The sequence below is a fragment of the Thalassophryne amazonica genome, chromosome 9 (assembly GCF_902500255.1).
Source record: "Thalassophryne amazonica chromosome 9, fThaAma1.1, whole genome shotgun sequence".
In the NCBI taxonomy this organism is placed as follows: Eukaryota; Metazoa; Chordata; class Actinopteri; order Batrachoidiformes; family Batrachoididae; genus Thalassophryne; species Thalassophryne amazonica.
Window position 1 is genome coordinate 1291596 of NC_047111.1, and position 21300 is coordinate 1312895.

The window sequence follows — 21300 nt, forward strand, 5'->3', positions numbered from 1 at the left end:
CTTTTGTAGTCTTGTCCCAGGCATGAAGAGACCCAGAATCAGCACTGCTGTTAGTACTATGAGTGTAATTCAAATCTATATGGTCAACAGTTTAATTATTTTTAAAATGTATATGCTTCTATCTTTTTTTTTTTTTATTATTATTATTTTGTTAACCATCTGGGGTCCAAGGGTATTTTCTTGATTTTACCATACTTTCAGTAATTCCCGCTTTTAGGTACTTTCTTTTAGTATAATGCCCCTGTCTTGCACATCAAAATATTTTGCACAGTCTCAGCTTTCTGAATGTGTGACATATATTTGTTTACAGTACTGCATGGAAGATATAATTTGGCTCTAAAGCTGAAAATATGAGATGTGTTTTTAGAAAATCTTGAGGATTTTTTTTTGTGAATGTACATTTTTTTATTCCTGTAATTGTTTTGGTTTTACAATTGGTTTAACAATGTTTTTAGCTCATTAAAACAATGTATGATAAATAAATACATTTGTGCCATGAAGTGCAACATCACCACCTTCTGGAAATTACACAGCAGTGCACTGTAACATTCCACAGCAGCATGCAGATTTAGGACAAAATTATCAACCCATGTCTATGAAATTTTAAATTTTTTTCCAACTTTTCTCGTGTTTTTGTTTTTTTTAATTCAACAAGGAATTTTCAACACATACTAGTTTTATTTTGGATGCTTAAATTATTTTGGTTTGCACACACAAAGAAAATAATTTCGCAAAAAACAAAAACTGCCAGGGTTAAAATTATTAGCCCCCGATGCTAAGACTTAGTTATGTCAGTTTTGCTGGATAACAGCCTGCAGTCTTTTGTTGTAGTTTTTAACAAGTCTCGGACATGTTTCCTGAGGAATCCCAGCCCTTTCTTCTTTCATGACTCTCTCCAGCTCCATATTTGATGGTCTTCTGGCATAGACCTTGGTCTTCAGTTCACCCCACAGATTTTCAGTGGGATTCAAGTCAGGGCTTTCAGGACTATTCTTTGTTCAGGCTAGTCAGTAACATTCAGTTTGGTCTTCTTCATGGTGACATGGGCAGACGTTCACAGGGTTCTGAGCAAAAGAAATTCACAGAAAGCAGCTGGCCCAGATAACATCTCCGGGCGCACACTCAGGGTTTGCTCATCAGAGCTAGCTGATGTGTTTTCTGACATATTCAGTCTGTCCCTTGCACAAGCCTTTGTACCCACCTGTTTTAAGTCCACCACCATAATTCCCGTCCCCAAGAGAAGCACTGTTACCTGCTTAAATGACATTTGTCTCATACTCACTCCATTCATAATTAAGTGCTTTGGAACGATAGTCATGACCCACATTAAAAAGACCATCCCACACAGGTAGACCCCCCACAGATTGCATATCACCAGAACCGATTCACTGATGATGCAACTAACACTGCTATCCACACAGCCCTCACGCACTTAGAAAGCAGGGACACATATGTCAGAAAGCTGTTCGACTACAGGTCAGCATTCAACACAGCCATCATCCCCACAAACTCACAGATAAGCTCCTCCCACTCAGACTAACACCCCCCCCCCCCCCCCCCCCGTAACTGGGGGCTGAATTTTCTAACAGGCAGACCCCTGTTAAAGTTCACAACCGCACATCCAGCATAAGAACTGTGAGCACGGGGACTCCCCAGGGCTGTGTGCTGAGCCCCCTGCTCTACACACTCATGTGACTGTGCAGCGTCCCAGAACAACACCAGCATCAGTAAATTTGCAGATGACACTAAGGTCATCGTTCTGATCACTGGTGGGGACGAGACAGCGTGTAGAAGAGAAGTGGCAGATCTGGTAGCCTGGTGTCATGACAATAATCTGTACCCCAATGCAGACAAGACCAAAGAGATGGTTACTGACCCAAGGAGAAGTGGGGAGCTGCGCACACCACTATACACAGTAGGACACACAACCTTATCAGGAACAGTACATACCCCCAAAACTCACTCTTCATATTCCTAGCATCAGGCAGACGCTACAGGAGTCTGAAGTCCAGGGCTACTAGGCTGGGGAACAGCTTCTACCCACAGGCCACTCGACTTCTCAGTAACTCTTTCACACACTGACCCCTCCACCACCTGACTGACTGTTATTTCACTCTCATTCTCCTCCTCATTATTACCATCATCATCTTAAGTATTTATTATATCATAGCTCTGTTCACTATTCATGCCTCATTCACCTTATGACTCCTGTACAGCAGGATTGGTGCTTAAAACTACACCGTATTACTCAAAATTGCCAATACTGCATAAACTGCACATCTGCACATCCTCTATACATCCTTTAAATATTGTGTATAATACATTCTTCAGTCTAATAATTTGTGTTTTACAATGTGTAAGAATTTCATTGTGTGGTATAACTGCCTGTTTTTTACTGTGCACATGACAATAAAAAGCTCTTAATTAGTTTTCATTCCAGTCTTTGAAATATTCCACGTCCAACCTCTGCCAGTCTTGTTCTTTTCTTTTATACTGTGTGTACATTGGAAGATGTACACAGTTTTAACACTCAGTTTTAACTTGATTTTACAATCTTTGAGTGTTATAAAGCTAAAGTACATCACTGCATAACTGTGGTTTGTGCTGTAGTGTAACAAAAAGGTCAGGTTTTTTTTGGGGGGGGGGTCGTCATGATTTTCACCATGGCAGTTTTTGTTTTTTGTGAAATTATTTTGTTTTGTGTGCAAAGTAAAATAATGTAACCATCCAAAATAAAACTAGGATGTTTATAGAAGCTGTCTTGAAAATTCATTGCTCTGTGAACAGAGCACTTGGGAAAAGTTTTGACAAAAATATTACATTTCCTCGTTTGGGGGGGGGGGGTGCTGATAATTTTTGTCTTCATTCGTAAAATAATATCACCTACCTGTCTGCTGAATGTCTTAGCTTTTGGATTCATTCCTTTTTGGATGAATAAAGTTCAGTTGCAATGAAAATTGGTGTAAGTCCTTATAAAAATTGCTACACAGTTCCTGAAGAATGTAATCCCTCCACATTTTCTTTGCCAATTTTTTTTTGTAAAAATAAACAAAATTAAAGTGTATTCAGTTCAACAAAACCATTCTTTTAGAGTTTATGATCATTTAGTAACATGTTTGAGTGAGGATCTCCTATTGAAAGACAATGCGGTCAGAGTGTAGGCTCTCACAGGGACAGTGAGGAGACGGACCACTTGAAATTATCCATCACTAGGATATCCTGTGAGTCAAAGACCAACCAGAGGAGAGATGGATTTTACAGTTGAAAATTGAAAATTTGTTTGAAGACATGGCCAAATGGAGTCTTGCTGATGTATTCATAGAAACCTGAAAAGTACACCTAGACATTCTGGACCTTGGACCTTGGATGGTTAAAAGTGTGTTTGGCAGAATTTCCAAGAATATCCTAAAGGTCTTGCTTTGGTGTTCTTGCAGTGTTTCCCCTACAGCATTATAGGCTGAGTGGGCGGCCAAACTACCCCTACCAGACCAGACATAAATGGACTGCATTTATATAGCACTTTTCCATCTGAATCAGACACTCAAAGCGCTTTACAATTATGCCTCACATTCACCCCGATGTCAGGATGCTGCCATACAAGGATTAAAGGCCTTGCCCAAGGGCCCTTAGTGATTTTCCAGTCAGGCGGGGATTTGAACCCATGATCTTCTGGACTCAAGCCCAACACCTTAACCACTAGACCATCACCTCCCCCAAAGCCAGTGCACCTGAACAGAACCCACGCAGACATGGGGAGAACATGCAACCTCCACACAGAAAGGACACAGCTGGGAATCCAACCCAAAACCTTCTTGCTGTGAGGCAACAGTGTAGTTGCCGGAAGTCTAATCCACTGTGCTGTCTTAGTCAGCTTATTATTATTATTATTATTGTTGTTATTTGTTGCTATTACCAGCAATCAGCAATTGTTGAAAACACCGGCTATCAGTTTCAATTAAAGCTAGCGGGCCACGCCCACATTCACTAAATTACCAAATTTTAGTTTCTATTGAAATCTAAGCATTATGATGTGTGTTTATTTTAGAAACATCTTGTAAAATCACAGCTCGTCTTAATTAAGAGAACATATTTATCTGGGGGGAATCCCAGAATGAATATTTTCTTTTTAACACCGTCTGCAGGAGGGTGTGTGTGTGTGCACGTGCATGAGCTTTTGAAAAGACCAGAAGTCATCTTTATGTGTTGTGTGGCACTGACGTCCATGAAATGTCTTGTAAATCACTCCAGAAGTGTTATGGTTACAGAAGCAGGTTACAAAAACAGCGTTTTTTGTTTTAGAAGTGTTTATTTCTTGCTAGTTTTTTTACAACATATATGAGAACTAATTTAGATTTACACATAAACGCTGCTGTTTCAGAGCGTTTTCTGCATGCTGGAGGAGGAACCAGAGAGACAAGCCAGCACGTCACTGTCCCTCTCTACTCTGATTGGCTGCCAGCATGTGCTTCCCATAATGCTTTGTGCAAGTCTGGTGAAGCTCCCACGTGATCTATGCCGTCACAAGTAGTTCAAGGTCATCTGTTCTTTTAAAAATTTTTCCTTCAGGTGAACTTTATGCTGTGTTTACACATAACGACGACAAGTCATGAATGTTAAGTATACATTCTTGGCCGCTGATCACAAATGTGATGATTTCAGGCAGAGGCGTCAGGTGTCCTCAGGAACTGTTGCAACCTGTTACCACGTGTTACGATTAATGGCATGTGTTGCTGGAGAATTATCAGGAACCATTACGCACGGTCAAGATAAGTTTCTGCACTATTGCGCAGAACAGCGCATCGTTAAGTTCTGTCACGTTGTGAATGACGCGAATTGTCTCCACACACACACCGATATTCATCCAACCGTCAGTTGCTGAACAATTCAGATCGCTCCAGTTTGCTCCTCAACAGCCGCAGCAGAAGAACTTTGTGACTGCATGCTTAGTTGGGCTCTGTGCCATGGAGTGGCGTGGAGAGGAGGAGGAGACAGAGTGAGCCAGAAGTGTGGCTCTCGTGTCACGCGTTTTCCCAAACATCAGGCACATGCAGCAGGTGGAACACCTTCAGGAGCGCGCTGAGGAGCACTGGAACAAGACTTATAGCCAACTTGACATCACTGTCCTTCTTCAACATACTGCAGCAATGAAACTGAATGCGGTGCAGCAGGGTTTAATTGTGCGCACGTCAGAGAAGAAATGCTGTATTAAGGATCACCACTAATCAAGACAGATCAACACTTCCATGACATGAGGCGAAATGACGGTGGTGCATGACATTCGTTATTGATCTTGCTTGCCTCTACTGGTGGTTGGCTCTCACTGCGGTATTGTATCACTTCCTGTTCCGGAGCACAGCGGTGTTTTTCTGTATCTGTTAGCTGTTTAATCTGCGCAGTTAGATTGATCTAGTTATCTAGATTACGATTTGTTTCCCAGTGTAATCTTTACGTGCCTTAACTAAAGCACTCCTTCTGCTGAATCACCTCTAAATTATTTACACATTATTCACTTTGCGTGTTTTTAGGAATCCGCTAGCTTAGCGTAGCTACTAGCTCTTAGCCGATTTAACATGGCGGCTTCTCCTGTCTCTCCCGCACTTTTCTGCTCTGGGTGTGAAATGTTTAGTTATTCCTCGGCCTCCTTTAGCAGTAACGGTGCTTGTAATAAGTGTAGCTTATTCATAGCTTTGGAGGCCAGGCTGGCCGAATTGGAGACTCGGCTCCGCACTGTGGAAAATTCTACAGCTAGCCAGGCCCCTGTAGTCGGTGCGGACCAAGGTAGCTTAGCCGCCGTTAGTTACCCCCTGGCAGATCCCGAGCAGCCGGGAAAGCAGGCCGACTGGGTGACTGTGAGGAGGAAGCGTAGTCCTAAACAGAAGCCCCGTGTACACCGCCAACCCGTTCACATTTCTAACCGTTTTTCCCCACTCGACGACACACCCGCCGAGGATCAAATTCTGGTTATTGGCGACTCTCTTTTGAGAAATGTGAAGTTAGCGACACCAGCAACCATAGTCAATTGTCTTCCGGGGGCCAGAACAGGCGACATTGAAGGAAATTTGAAACTGCTGGCTAAGGCTAAGCGTAAATTTGGTAAGATTGTAATTCACGTTGGCAGTAATGACACCCGGTTACGCCAATCGGAGGTCACTAAAATTAACATTATATCGGTGTGTAACTTTGCAAAAACAATGTCGGACTCTGTAGTTTTCTCTGGGCCCCTCCCCAATCGGACCGGGAGTGACATGTTTAGCAGCATGTTCTCCTTGAATTGCTGGCTGTCTGAGTGGTGTCCAAAAATGAGGTGGGCTTCATAGATAATTGGCAAAGCTTCTGGGGAAAACCTGGTCTTGTTAGGAGAGACGGCATCCATCCTACTTTGGATGGAGCAGCTCTCATTTCTAGAAATCTGGCCAATTTTCTTAAATCCTCCAAACCGTGACTATCCAGGGTTGGGACCAGGAAGCAGAGTTGTAGTCTTACACACCTCTCTGCAGCTTCTCTCCCCCTGCCATCCCCTCATTACCCCATCCCCGTAGAGACGGTGCCTGCTCCCAGACTACCAATAACCAGCAAAAATCTATTTAAGCATAAAAATTCAAAAAGAAAAAATAATATAGCACCTTCAACTGCACCACAGACTAAAACAGTTAAATGTGGTCTATTAAACATTAGGTCTCTCTCTTCTAAGTCCCTGTTGGTAAATGATATAATAATTGATCAACATATTGATTTATTCTGCCTTACAGAAACCTGGTTACAGCAGGATGAATATGTTAGTTTAAATGAGTCAACACCCCCGAGTCACACTAACTGTCAGAATGCTCGTAGCACGGGCCGGGGCGGAGGATTAGCAGCAATCTTCCATTCCAGCTTATTAATTAATCAAAAACCCAGACAGAGCTTTAATTCATTTGAAAGCTTGTCTCTTAGTCTTGTCCATCCAAATTGGAAGTCCCAAAAACCAGTTTTATTTGTTGTTATCTATCGTCCACCTGGTCGTTACTGTGAGTTTCTCTGTGAATTTTCAGACCTTTTGTCTGACTTAGTGCTTAGCTCAGATAAGATAATTATAGTGGGCGATTTTAACATCCACACAGATGCTGAGAATGACAGCCTCAACACTGCATTTAATCTATTATTAGACTATACTGGCTTTGCTCAAAAAGTAAATGAGTCCACCCACCACTTTAATCATATCTTAGATCTTGTTCTGACTTATGGTATGGAAATTGAAGACTTAACAGTATTCCCTGAAAACTCCCTTCTGTCTGATCATTTCTTAATAACATTTACATTTACTCTGATGGACTACCCAGCAGTGGGGAATAAGTTTCATTACACTAGAAGTCTTTCAGAAAGCGCTGTAACTAGGTTTAAGGATATGATTCCTTTATGTTCTCTAATGCCATATACCAACACAGTGCAGAGTAGCTACCTAAACTCTGTAAGTGAGATAGAGTATCTCGTCAGTAGTTTTACATCCTCATTGAAGACAACTTTGGATGCTGTAGCTCCTCTGAAAAAGAGAGCTTTAAATCAGAAGTGCCTGACTCCGTGGTATAACTCACAAACTCGTAGCTTAAAGCAGATAACCCGTAAGTTGGAGAGGAAATGGCGTCTCACTAATTTAGAAGATCTTCACTTAGCCTGGAAAAAGAGTCTGTTGCTCTATAAAAAAGCCCTCCGTAAAGCTAGGACATCTTTCTACTCATCACTAATTAAAGAAAATAAGAACAACCCCAGGTTTCTTTTCAGCACTGTAGCCAGGCTGACAAAGAGTCAGAGCTCTATTGAGCTGAGTATTCTGTTAACTTTAACTAGTAATGACTTCATGACTTTCTTTGCTAACAAAATTTTAACTATTAGAGAAAAAATTACTCATAACCATCCCAAAGACGTATCGTTATCTTTGGCTGCTTTCAGTGATGCCGGAATTTGGTTAGACTCTTTCTCTCCGATTGTTCTGTCTGAGTTATTTTCATTAGTTACTTCATCCAAACCATCAACATGTTTATTAGACCCCATTCCTACCAGGCTGCTCAAGGAAGCCCTACCATTATTTAATGCTTCGATCTTAAATATGATCAGTCTATCTTTGTTAGTTGGCTATGTACCACAGGCTTTTAAGGTGGCAGTAATTAAACCATTACTTAAAAAGCCATCACTTGACCCAGCTATCTTAGCTAATTATAGGCCAATCTCCAACCTTCCTTTTCTCTCAAAAATTCTTGAAAGGGTAGTTGTAAAACAGCTAACTGATCATCTGCAGAGGAATGGTCTATTTGAAGAGTTTGTCAGGTTTTAGAATTCATCATAGTACAGAAACAGCATTAGTGAAGGTTACAAATGATCTTCTTATGGCCTCGGACAGTGGACTCATCTCTGTGCTTGTTCTGTTAGACCTCAGTGCTGCTTTTGATACTGTTGACCATAAAATTTTATTACAGAGATTAGAGCATGCCATAGGTATTAAAGGCACTGCGCTGCGGTGGTTTGAATCATATTTGTCTAATAGATTACAATTTGTTCATGTAAATGGGGGATCTTCTTCACAGACTAAAGTTATTATGGAGTTCCACAAGGTTCTGTGCTAGGACCAATTTTATTCACTTTATACATGCTTCCTTTAGGCAGTATTATTAGACGGTATTGCTTAAATTTTCATTGTTACGCAGATGATACCCAGCTTTATCTATCCATGAAGCCAGAGGACACACACCAATTAGCTAAACTGCAGGATTGTCTTACAGACATAAAGACATGGATGACCTCTAATTTCCTGCTTTTAAACTCAGATAAAACTGAAGTTATTGTACTTGGCCCCACAAATCTTAGAAACATGGTGTCTAACCAGATCCTTACTCTGGATGGCATTACCCTGACCTCTAGTAATACTGTGAGAAATCTTGGAGTCATTTTTGATCAGGATATGTCATTCAAAGCGCATATTAAACAAATATGTAGGACTGCTTTTTTGCATTTACGCAATATCTCTAAAATCAGAAAGGTCTTGTCTCAGAGTGATGCTGAAAAACTAATTCATGCATTTATTTCCTCTAGGCTGGACTATTGTAATTCATTATTATCAGGTTGTCCTAAAAGTTCCCTAAAAAGCCTTCAGTTAATTCAAAATGCTGCAGCTAGAGTACTGACGGGGACTAGAAGGAGAGAGTATATCTCACCCATATTGGCCTCTCTTCATTGGCTTCCTGTTAATTCTAGAACAGAATTTAAAATTCTTCTTCTTACTTATAAGGTTTTGAATAATCAGGTCCCATCTTATCTTAGGGACCTCGTAGTACCATATTACCCCAATAGAGCGCTTCGCTCTCAGACTGCAGGCTTACTTGTAGTTCCTAGGGTTTGTAAGAGTAGAATGGGAGGCAGAGCCTTCAGCTTTCAGGCTCCTCTCCTGTGGAACCAGCTCCCAATTCAGATCAGGGAGACAGACACCCTCTCTACTTTTAAGATTAGGCTTAAAACTTTCCTTTTTGCTAAAGCTTATAGTTAGGGCTGGATCAGGTGACCCTGAACCATCCCTTAGTTATGCTGCTATAGACGTAGACTGCTGGGGGGTTCCCATGATGCACTGAATGTTTCTTTCTCTTTTTGCTTTGTATGCACCACTCTGCATTTAATCATTAGTGATCGATCTCTGCTCCCCTCCATAGCATGTCTTTTTCCTGGTTCTCTCCCTCAGCCCCAACCAGTCCCAGCAGAAGACTGCCCCTCCCTGAGCCTGGTTCTGCTGGAGGTTTCTTCCTGTTAAAAGGGAGTTTTTCCTTCCCACTGTAGCCAAGTGCTTGCTCACAGGGGGTCGTTTTGACCGTTGGGGTTTTACATAATTATTGTATGGCCTTGCCTTACAATATAAAGCGCCTTGGGGCAACTGTTTGTTGTGATTTGGCGCTATATAAAAAAATTGATTGAATTGAATTGAATTCGTGGAGGATTTTTTTACAGTCAAAAACATGCTCCACGGAATGAGGAATATCACGCACCAACATGCACTATTAAGAAACCTATTCAGATGCGTTAAGTCACGTTAAGAATGTCAGGAATGTGCCAAGAATGACACAAATATGACATTTGTAATGTGTCCTACCTACAACCCCTGGCAAAAATTATGGAATCACTGGCCTCGGAGGATGTTCATTCAGTTGTTTAATTTTGTAGAAAAAAAGCAGATCACAGACATGACACAAAACTAAAGTCATTTCAAATGGCAACTTTCTGGCTTTAAGAAACACTAAAAGAAATCAAGAAAAAAAATTGTGGCAGTCAGTAACGGTTACTTTTTTAGACCAAGCAGAGGGAAAAAAAATATGGACTCACTCAATTCTGAGGAATAAATTATGGAATCACCCTGTAAATTTTCATCCCCAAAACTAACACCTGCATCAAATCAGATCTGCTCGTTAGTCTGCATCTAAAAAGGAGTGATCACACCTTGGAGAGCTGTTGCACCAAGTGGACTGACATGAATCATGGCTCCAACACGAGAGATGTCAATTGAAACAAAGGAGAGGATTATCAAACTTTTAAAAGAGGGTAAATCATCACGCAATGTTGCAAAAGATGTTGGTTGTTCACAGTCAGCTGTGTCTAAACTCTGGACCAAATACAAACATGGGAAGGTTGTTAAAGGCAAACATACTGGTAGACCAAGGAAGACATCAAAGCGTCAAGACAGAAAACTTAAAGCAATATGTCTCAAAAATTGAAAATGCACAACAAAACAAAAGAGGAAGGAATGGGAGGAAACTGGAGTCAGCGTCTGTGACCGAACTATAAGGAAATGGGATTTACATACAGAAAAGCTAAACGAAAGCCATCATTAACACCTAAAGAAAAAAACAAGGTTACAATGGGCTAAGGAAAAGCAATCGTGGACTGTGGATGACTGGATGAAAGTCATATTCAGTGATGAATCTCGAATCTGCATTGGGCAAGGTGATGATGCTGGAACTTTTGTTTGGTGTCGTGCAATGAGATTTATAAAGATGACTGCCTGAAGAGAACATGTAAATTTCCACAGTCATTGATGATATGGGGCTGCATGTCAGGTAAAGGCACTGGGGAGATCAATCAATCAATCAATCAATTTTTTTTATATAGCGCCAAATCACAACAAACAGTTGCCCCAAGGCGCTTTATATTGTAAGGCAAGGCCATACAATAATTATGTAAAACCCCAACGGTCAAAACGACCCCCTGTGAGCAAGCACTTGGCTACAGTGGGAAGGAAAAACTCCCTTTTAACAGGAAGAAACCTCCAGCAGAACCAGGCTCAGGGAGGGGCAGTCTTCTGCTGGGACTGGTTGGGGCTGAGGGAGAGAACCAGGAAAAAGACATGCTGTGGAGGGGAGCAGAGATCGATCACTAATGATTAAATGCAGAGTGGTGCATACAGAGCAAAAAGAGAAAGAAACAGTGCATCATGGGAACCCCCCAGCAGTCTACGTCTATAGCAGCATAACTAAGGGATGGTTCAGGGTCACCTGATCCAGCCCTAACTATAAGCTTTAGCAAAAAGGAAAGTTTTAAGCCTAATCTTAAAAGTAGAGAGGGTGTCTGTCTCCCTGATCTGAATTGGGAGCTGGTTCCACAGGAGAGGAGCCTGAAAGCTGAAGATGGCTGTCATTACATCATCAATAAATGCACAAGTTTCCGTTGATATTTTCGACACTTTTCTTATCCCATCAATTGAAAGGATGTTTGGGGATGATGAAATCATTTTTCAAGATGATAATGCATCTTGCCATAGAGCAAAAACTGTGAAAACATTCCTTGCAAAAAGACACATAGGGTCAATGTCTTGGCCTGCAAATAGTCCGGATCTTAATCCAATTGAAAATCTTTGGTGGAAGTTGAAGAAAATGGTCCATGACAAGGCTCCAACCTGCAAAGCTGATCTGGCAACAGCAATCAGAGAAAGTTGGAGCCAGATTGATGAAGAGTACTGTTTGTCACTCATTAAGTCCATGCCTCAGAGACTGCAAGCTCTTATAAAAGCCAGCGGTGGTGCAACAAAATACTAGTGATGTGTTGGAGCGTTCGTTTGTTTTTATGATTCCATAATTTTTTCCTCAGAATTGAGTGATTCCATATTTTTTTTTTCCTTCTGCTTGGTCTAAAAAAAGTAACCGTTACTGATTGCCGCAGTTTTTTTCCTGATTTCTTATAGTGTTTCTTAAAGCCAGAAAGTTGCCATTTGAAATGACTTTAGTTTTGTGTCATGTCTGTGATCTGCTTTTTTTCTACAAAATTAAACAACTGAAGGAACCTCTGAGGCTGGTGATTCCATAATTTTTGCCAGGAGTACTCGACTCAGATTGCAGGGTGACTGACTTCAAACCTACAAAAGATGAACTCCAACCTGCTAAGAGTGGCACTTAGCTCTACTGGACTTTTTAAACTGTTGTAGATACTGTGCAATGAACTAATTAATGGATAATTAAATAGTATTAATTAATTAACTACCGTATTTTCCGGACTATAAGTCGCACCGGAGTATAAGTCGCACCAGCCATTTTATCCATTATAAAGAAAAATAAACCATAAATAAGTCACATGGACATACAGGTATGTTAACATGAAAAGTTCAGATGATAATATTGTGACGGCTACCGTTTTCAGATACATATTTCGTAACTTGTAAATATTTTGTAACATATTTCATAACTTGTAATCTGCAGAGTGTGATTTTCTTTTTGGTGGCATTTTTTCGGGCCTTCTCCGTTGTCTTGTTAAGTTATCAGTAATGTTGAAATTTTTATTTTTCTATGGTAGTCAGAAGTAGCAGGAACAGTCACACAAGCCTTGAGCGCCCTCTCGTGAGCTGCATTTTACCTACAGATATGTTTGTATTTTGCGGACCACATTGTGAGCCGAACCATAACCCGCACCAAAAAAAAACAGTTCTAGGGGAAACACTCCCTTGTTATACCCATGTATTGTACATGTTTAACAAATCTCAAGGTCAAGTTCTCATATACTGTATTTTCTTTTTCATGTCAAGTTTCCAGAAGTAATTTCTCTGAATGTGGGTGGCACGTACTTCACTACACGCCTGTCTACACTGCAGAGGTATGAAGACAGCATGCTGGCTGCCATGTTTAGTGGACGTCATTACATTCCACGTGATGCTGAAGGTCGTTTCTTCATTGACCGTGATGGGACCTATTTTGGATATGCTGGACAGTCTTTCCACTCACACTCACCTTCAAACGCTTATCCAATATTGGGTCATGGGGGCTGGAGCCTATCCCAGCAGTCACAGGGTGAGAGGCAGGTTTCCCCTGGACAGGACACTAGTCTGTCACAGGGTCACATACAGACAAACAAACACATTCACACCTATGGACAATTTAAAGTTTCCAGTCCACCTAACCTGCATGTCTTTGGATGTGGGACAAAGCCCACACAAACATGGGGAGAACATGCAAACTTCACACAGAAAGGCCACAGGTGGGAATCGATACCATGACCTCTTTCTGTGAAGCAACAGTGCTAACCACTAATTCCCACCGTGCTGCCACATTCTTTCCACTGTTAACCAAAATAATGTCACAATAAGCATAGTTCAGAGTGTAGTTTGTTGTCCTTTAAATGTGAAGGGAAATAATTCCCTGGTGCACTTTGAAGTGTTCTGCTGGAAGACACTTTGCTGTCCTAAGTATAACAAAATCCCAACCTGCATGTAGTTCCCCACTTTGAAGGAATCTCCAATTGCAGTTGGTGACAGAATTAAGGCCCCCTGATGCGAGCATGTCTTTGATTCACACACTAGCACGCCTGTCGTGGTGATGATCCCACCCACTGTGTTCACAGCTGGATGCCGTTCTTTGTTCTTCCGACTGCCACGTTTTCTGTGCTGGACGCTGTGTATATGAAATAATTATTTTGTGTTGGATTAATCATTTTCAATCAATTCAATTCAATCAATTTTTTATATAGCGCCAAATCACAACAAACAGTTGCCCCAAGGCGCTTTATATTGTAAGGCAAGGCCATACAATAATTATGTAAAACCCCAACGGTCAAAACGACCCCCTGTGAGCAAGCACTTGGCTACAGTGGGAAGGAAAAACTCCCTTTTAACAGGAAGAAACCTCCAGCAGAACCAGGCTCAGGGAGGGGCAGTCTTCTGCTGGGACTGGTTGGGGCTGAGGGAGAGAACCAGGAAAAAGACATGCTGTGGAGGGGAGCAGAGATCGATCACTAATGATTAAATGCAGAGTGGTGCATACAGAGCAAAAAGAGAAAGAAACAGTGCATCATGGGAACCCCCCAGCAGTCTACGTCTATAGCAGCATAACTAAGGGATGGTTCAGGGTCACCTGATCCAGCCCTAACTATAAGCTTTAGCAAAAAGGAAAGTTTTAAGCCTAATCTTAAAAGTAGAGAGGGTGTCTGTCTCCCTGATCTGAATTGGGAGCTGGTTCCACAGGAGAGGAGCCTGAAAGCTGAAGGCTCTGCCTCCCATTCTACTCTTACAAACCCTAGGAACTACAAGTAAGCCTGCAGTCTGAGAGCGAAGCGCTCTATTGGGGTGATATGGTACTACGAGGTCCCTAAGATAAGATGGGACCTGATTATTCAAAACCTTATAAGTAAGAAGAAGAATTTTAAATTCTATTCTAGAATTAACAGGAAGCCAATGAAGAGAGGCCAATATGGGTGAGATATACTCTCTCCTTCTAGTCCCCGTCAGTACTCTAGCTGCAGCATTTTGAATTAACTGAAGGCTTTTTAGGGAACTTTTAGGACAACCTGATAATAATGAATTACAATAGTCCAGCCTAGAGGAAATAATTGCATGAATTAGTTTTTCAGCATCACTCTGAGACAAGACCTTTCTGATTTTAGAGATATTGCGTAAATGCAAAAAAGCAGTCCTACATATTTGTTTAATATGCGCTTTGAATGACATATCCTGATCAAAAATGACTCCAAGATTTCTCACAGTATTACTAGAGGTCAGGGTAATACCATCCAGAGTAAGGATCTGGTTAGACACCATGTTTCTAAGATTTGTGGGGCCAAGTACAATAACTTCAGTTTTATCTGAGTTTAAAAGTAGGAAATTAGAGGTCATCCATGTCTTTGTCTGTAAGACAATCCTGCAGTTTAGCTAATTGGTGTGTGTCCTCTGGCTTCATGGATAGATAAAGCTGGGTATCATCTGCGTAACAATGAAAATTTAAGCAATATCGTCTAATAATACTGCCTAAGGGAAGCATGTATAAAGTGAATAAAATTGGTCCTAGCACAGAACCTTGTGGAACTCCATAATTAACTTTAGTCTGTGAAGAAGATTCTCTGCAAATTGGCCCTTGAAAATGGCTGTAATCACTTCCTGAATCACAGAGGGCCGCTACAGCTTCAGCTGTTCGCGCGCACCTGACAAGCTGCAGAAAGCATTTTGAGCCGTCTAAGAAGGTAATTATTTGTCATGTTTACATGTATATTTATAATTATATATATGTGTATAATTATTATTATATATATATTTATATTTATAACTGATTTAGGTTCTTGTTATAATCGTTCAGACGAGCTGCGCTCTGATGCGATCCACTGATGTCACCACTCGCTCTGTTCACGTCTTTACTCCACTTAAGGAGCTGCACATCGTGTTGGCGATTAGATCACGCCACATAGCACGACATTTATGTGTGAAAGATTTTTTGAACATTTCAAAATTCTCACACACCGGAGCCCCTCTCGCGTCGTCTGCACCCGTTAAAGACACGTTTATAGACGAGCACGTGCGCGCACATGTATGTACATGCGCGCGCACATGCACACGCACGTGTGCATGCATGTGTGCGCGAGAGCACGTGCATGTGTGCAGAGTGCCATGGTACCAAACATATGGAACCAAATTTGCCATCTAAATGGAACCAAACTGCACACAAAATGCAATGCAACACAAATGGGACCAATTAATCCATGTCATGTGACATACAAAGCACCAATCAAATGACAAGGATCCACTCAGCTGTTATATAAAGTTAAATATACTTTATCACCAGGGTTCTAGCTAGGACCATTTTAGTGCCAGGTAAATTATGTGATGTCTAGCAACTTCCTACTTTTAAACTCTGATAAGACTGAAATGATGGTTCTTGGTCCAGTGAGACACCGGCATCAATTTGACCAGTTAACACTTAGCCTCGGCTCATGTGTCATACATCACACTGACAAAGTGAGGAACCTTGGGGTAATTTTTGATCCTACTTTGTCCTCTGACCTCCACATTAGAAATATTATGAGGACTGCTTTCTTCCACCTGTGAAATATAGTGAAGATTCGTCCCATCCTGTCTATGGCTGATGATGAGACCCTGATCCCTGCATTTATCTCTTCTAGATTGGACTACTGCAATGTTCTATTTTCTGGTTTACCACAGTCCAGCATTAGGGGTCTCCAATTGGATCAAAATGCTGCTGCCAGACTTTTGACAGGAAGCAGAAAGTTTGACCACATTACACCCATTTTGGCATCTCTTCACTGGCTTCCTGTCCCAGTGAGATCTGATTGTGGGGTTCTGGTACTCGTCTATAAAATTATTCATGGACTGGCACCTCCCTACCAAGCTGACCTAATTAAACCTTACATACCTGCCCGGGCTTTGCGTTCTCAGGGTGCAGGACTACTTTGTGTCCCTAAGGTGAATAAGAAGTCTGTGCTTTCTCTTATCGTGCCCCTGTTCTGTGGAATGATCTCCCTGCATCAGTAAAACAGTCAGACTCTGTGGAGACTTTCAAGTCCAGACTTAAGACTCATAAGACGCACTTATTTTTCCTTTTGTATGGCAGCATACTGGCATAGTATGTTTCTATGCTTTTTACCCTTTTAAATTCATTTTATTAGTAAACAGAGCGGGTCGCAGCCTCAGCTTTATCTAAATTCTGGGTCTTTTAGTGAAGCTTAGGGCGGCCGGTGAACATCTTAGTATTTCCTGTTTTTCTTGTTGTTTAATGCTGACAAATTATACTGTATTCGTTGTCTTTCTGTCTCCTCATTCTGTTTTTTCTCTCTGTTTAAGGTGCAGCTCCATCCAGAGATGGGTGTGGTATTTGTGCTGGCGACCCTCCTGTCCTGTGCATCAACAGCTTTTCCTGTATATTCTGTTTGTGAATTGTTCTGTAATTTATGTCTGTATCATGGCCCAAGCAGAGGGTCACCCCTTTGAGTCTGGTCTGCTTGAGGTTTCTTCCTCTAATCATCAGAGGAAGTTTCTTCTTACTGCTGTCACCTGTGTTCTTGCTCTGTGGGTTAGTAAGGTTTGACCTTACTTCTGTGAAGCACCTTGAGGCAACTTTGTTGTGAATTGGCGCTATATAAATGAAAATAAATTGAAAATTGACTGATTCATCAAACCTGTTCTTTTAAATGAAAAACTTCAGTTTTTCACCTCCTTCACTGATGCTGTGCCTCTCTCTCTCTCTCTCTCTCTCTCTCTCTCTCTCTCTCTCTCTCTCTCTCTCTCTCTCTGAGCACTCAGGCATCTGCTGTTTTTGAAATGCGGAGCTTTTTGGAAACAGAAAGCCTTCCAACTGTAAGATAAACTGTAAATTTCTAAATGTATCATCAGATACAGAAGGACCTCTGGATTATTTAATGTTCAGAGTGGAGCAGAGACGCTGTTTTCAGCTGCTGCCAGTCACAGCTCTGTGGCCACAGAACGCACTGACTTGTTGATCTCTGCTCTTTGTGATTTGGTACGAAGAAAATGAGAAATATTTTTCGCACTACTTTAATTATTGGTTTAAAATTGCAAAACTATGACTCTATAAGCTTGAAATACGATGGAATTGGTACATGTTCAGCAACATTTCAGTTCTTTTTTCATAAATTCTGTGCTGGGTGGCATAGCCAATTTGAACCCAAGAGCCAGGTGGAACTTTGCAGTGCAGAGCGGGGCTGCCCAGCACCACCCACCATGGCTAGAACCCTGTTTATCACAGTGTAAAATTGGAGTAGAAAAACTTGATTTGACAAAACAGTAGAGCTGATTTCACTAACAGAGTGTATTTTACTCTATTTAGACTTGGACCAAATGTTATCCCGGTGGAGTATTTTACTCTGCAAAATTTACTGTATATAAAATAGCAGCAGGTGTCAGATACCTTCTCTAACAATAGAAGAACCCTACCTTTTTAACCACAGTATTAGCAACAGACAGGATGTACAAGTTCCACTTAAGATCCAGGGTAAATTTAAGGCCTACCAGTCCTTCAAAGCAGGAAGCTTCAGGGAGAGTTGAACTGTTCATATGAACATAGGGGAAGGATGGATCTGAGCAATGGTGAAAAGAGACTAACTTGGTTTTAGAGGTGTTGAAGGTCATGATCCACTTATTTCCCCGTTGGGCTATTTCTTCTAAATCATAAGAGAGATCACTAGCCAAAGACTGATCATTTTGGCTTCTGGAAGTTTGGCCATAAAATGTTGTATCATCAGCTCGATCTTGACAAATGATCTAATGATGTGATCAGGAAGGTCATTTATGAACATCAGGAACAAGGTAGGTCCAAGAAGAAATCCCTGTGGTACACCTCCATTATTCTGTCAAACACAGAGGTCTGACCATTCACCACAACCTTCAAAGATGTACCTGCAAGGAAAGACTTGATAGTAGCAAGGACATTCCCTGAGATGCCATAACTAGCTAGTTTGTGCAGGAGTCCTCTGTGGCAAACTTTATCAAAAGCTTTAGAGATGTTAAGTCTGGTTGTTTGCCCATAGTCGAGAGATTCACTAATCCTGTGTGTGATGACAGTTAAAATGTCGGCCATAAACCTTGCAGAATGAAAACCATACTGCACATCACTGAGGAGATTGTTTCTGGCAAGATGACTGAGGACTTCTCTATTGATAGCAGGCTCAAAGAGTTTGCTTATATCTGATGTAGTGTAGCAGATTGCTGAAACAATCTTTCACTTGGTGGTACAAGCACCAAATTTGGTACACATGTGCTTCGGGACCTATTCTTTCAGAAAAGTATGTTACCCACATTGAAAAACAAAATGGCCACAATTTTTCAAGATGGCCACTTTTGAAGTGGTTTTAAACAGTGTTTGAGCTAGATTTTGATGGAATAATGCTATTTTGATGTTCTATACAACAAAATATATGTTCTGAGTATGAAAAATCCAATTATGCATTTACAAAATCCTAATTATTGACAACTTAGATGATATGACAGGAATTAAATGACGAAACACTTTCTTAGCGATGCTTTTAACTTGAACATATGACCGTGTTGCATTTCAGCAGTATAAGATGATGTGGTACTACTAATCTGGGGTAGGCTGGTGCTTTAGACATATGATTACACTTTTCCTGGTAGGTATTATGATGTCAACTTCCTGTCTACATTTTGCAAAAAATTTGAAGAATATAGCATATGGAGCAGGAAATGATTTTCTTTTGATTCACGTGGTGGATTAGTGAATCATTTAGTCCTCACATTTGCATGCACACAACTGTGTACACTTGAGGCTGAAGCGACAGCATTTGCATTGCCTTCAGCATTCGGTCTTGCAGCCACATTTTGGCAACTGCTGACAACTCTGGGTGGAAGGGTTGACCTAAAGATTTGCCAGACCTCACCATCTTTCTGCCAAACCAGTTGGCAGGACTTTCAGTTTGCATTTTGCGCACTGTTGTCTGGCGCCATATGCAACCTGCTTGGTACACAGACTGTTTCATTTGCTACATGAGAGATCCACTTGTTGGTGGAATGGCATCATAAGACCTTTGCTTTCTTGCTAACAAGTCCAGTCTTGCCTCAACAACTTTGTCTGTAGTGCTGTTCTTGTCATACATAGTTATGACAAACTTCTCAAGGACCTTGAGGTCGCCATTGTCCATGACTGGTGGGTACTGACTGAACTTTTTGAAGACAGGGGTCACTTCAGGGCAAACCCCCCACGCCTGCCGTGTAGTTTTTTTTTTTTTTAACCTTTGCTGCAAAAAGCTCACACAACATCACAGCCAGTGAAGGTGTTTAAGAACAACATGGCAATGCATTTGTCTGGACCAAGATTCACCACCATGTCATAAATTGGCAACCACCTGATGGACTGACCCTGGTCAAGTTCATCCCACACCATTTCCATGCCTGCATCTTGGAGGGTAGCAAAAATGCTGACTGCAACAACGAGAACATCTGTGTCACATGCTTTAATCAACACAGACTTCATCTTGTTGCAACAGCTTGTGACTCCAGCGAGGGCACTCGCATCTCCTCCTCTCTCCTGTCTTTGCTCCAACCTTGAAGTCCCTACTTCACCAGGCTGTGAATTCTTCAAACTATATTGGATTAACCATGGAATTGATCAGCTGGTCTCTGAACGCTATTGACACCGTTTTTTCAACAAGGTGATCAGGGCTGGGGGACCCTGCGTGCCCAGATGGAACCTACCCTGCGGGCTATGTTCTTGACTCCTGGGAGAATTGGCGGGTCGCATGCTTTGCGCCATTTTCTGTGGAGGACGTCGAGGATTTTATATTTGGTTTCATTGTAGGAAGGCTGGTACTTATTGGTTTATGTGCTGCCCTGACCTACCAGAAAATTGCCAAGACGGCTGCCACCAGAACCATGACCCCTCACCTGTCCGTCATGATTAATGAGTTGGGCAAGGCGATACATTCTCAGACTGCATTAATCCTTGAAGTGTTTTTCGCTGCTCAGCCATAAACATGGCAGGCTTATCAGCCTCTGAAGGACAAAACATCCCATTGTTTTCCTCCAGAAGAATTTCTACGGCCTTGGTCAACATTTGGCTGCCTCATCTTCTCTAAACTCCAGTACACACGGGCAGAAACTGACTCACACATGGACAGAAACTGAAAGCATGCTCCACATCGTCCCTACCCCCCTCCTGTCCCCTTCCACCACCCCATCCCGGCCCCCGCACATGGCACTCCTTTCCACCTCCGGGGGCTGTGCAGTCTTAGCTGCTGTAGGTCCCAGTCCCCGCCAAGCTGGCGGCGGCGCGACTACATGTTGCTGTGGCTACCACACACTCACCACACACTCAATTCGAAAAACGGACTGTTTCAAGTTTAGTGCACATAAACAATGTCAAATGTATATGTATTGTCTTAATTCTGTTGTGTGCCATTATTACGGTAAACAAGTAATAATTGTGGATTAATTGCTGTATCTTGTCTGTGGCAGTTTGAGTGTGGACGTAATCTCGTTGTTGATGCACTTGTAATGACAATGACAATAAATCCCATCCATCCATCCATCTGTTGCTTGGCTGTGTGAAGACC

General features: G+C 41.7%; 1 protein-coding gene across 1 annotated transcript in view; it reads left to right on the top strand.

The window, feature by feature from the left end:
• kctd7 (potassium channel tetramerization domain containing 7) overlaps positions 1-21300 on the top strand; it is a 73625-nt gene that overhangs the window by 33856 nt on the left and 18469 nt on the right. Inside the window, 2 exon segments of the mRNA XM_034178053.1 lie at positions 10-64; positions 13025-13321. Coding sequence (XP_034033944.1) covers positions 10-64; positions 13025-13321 — 352 coding nt within the window.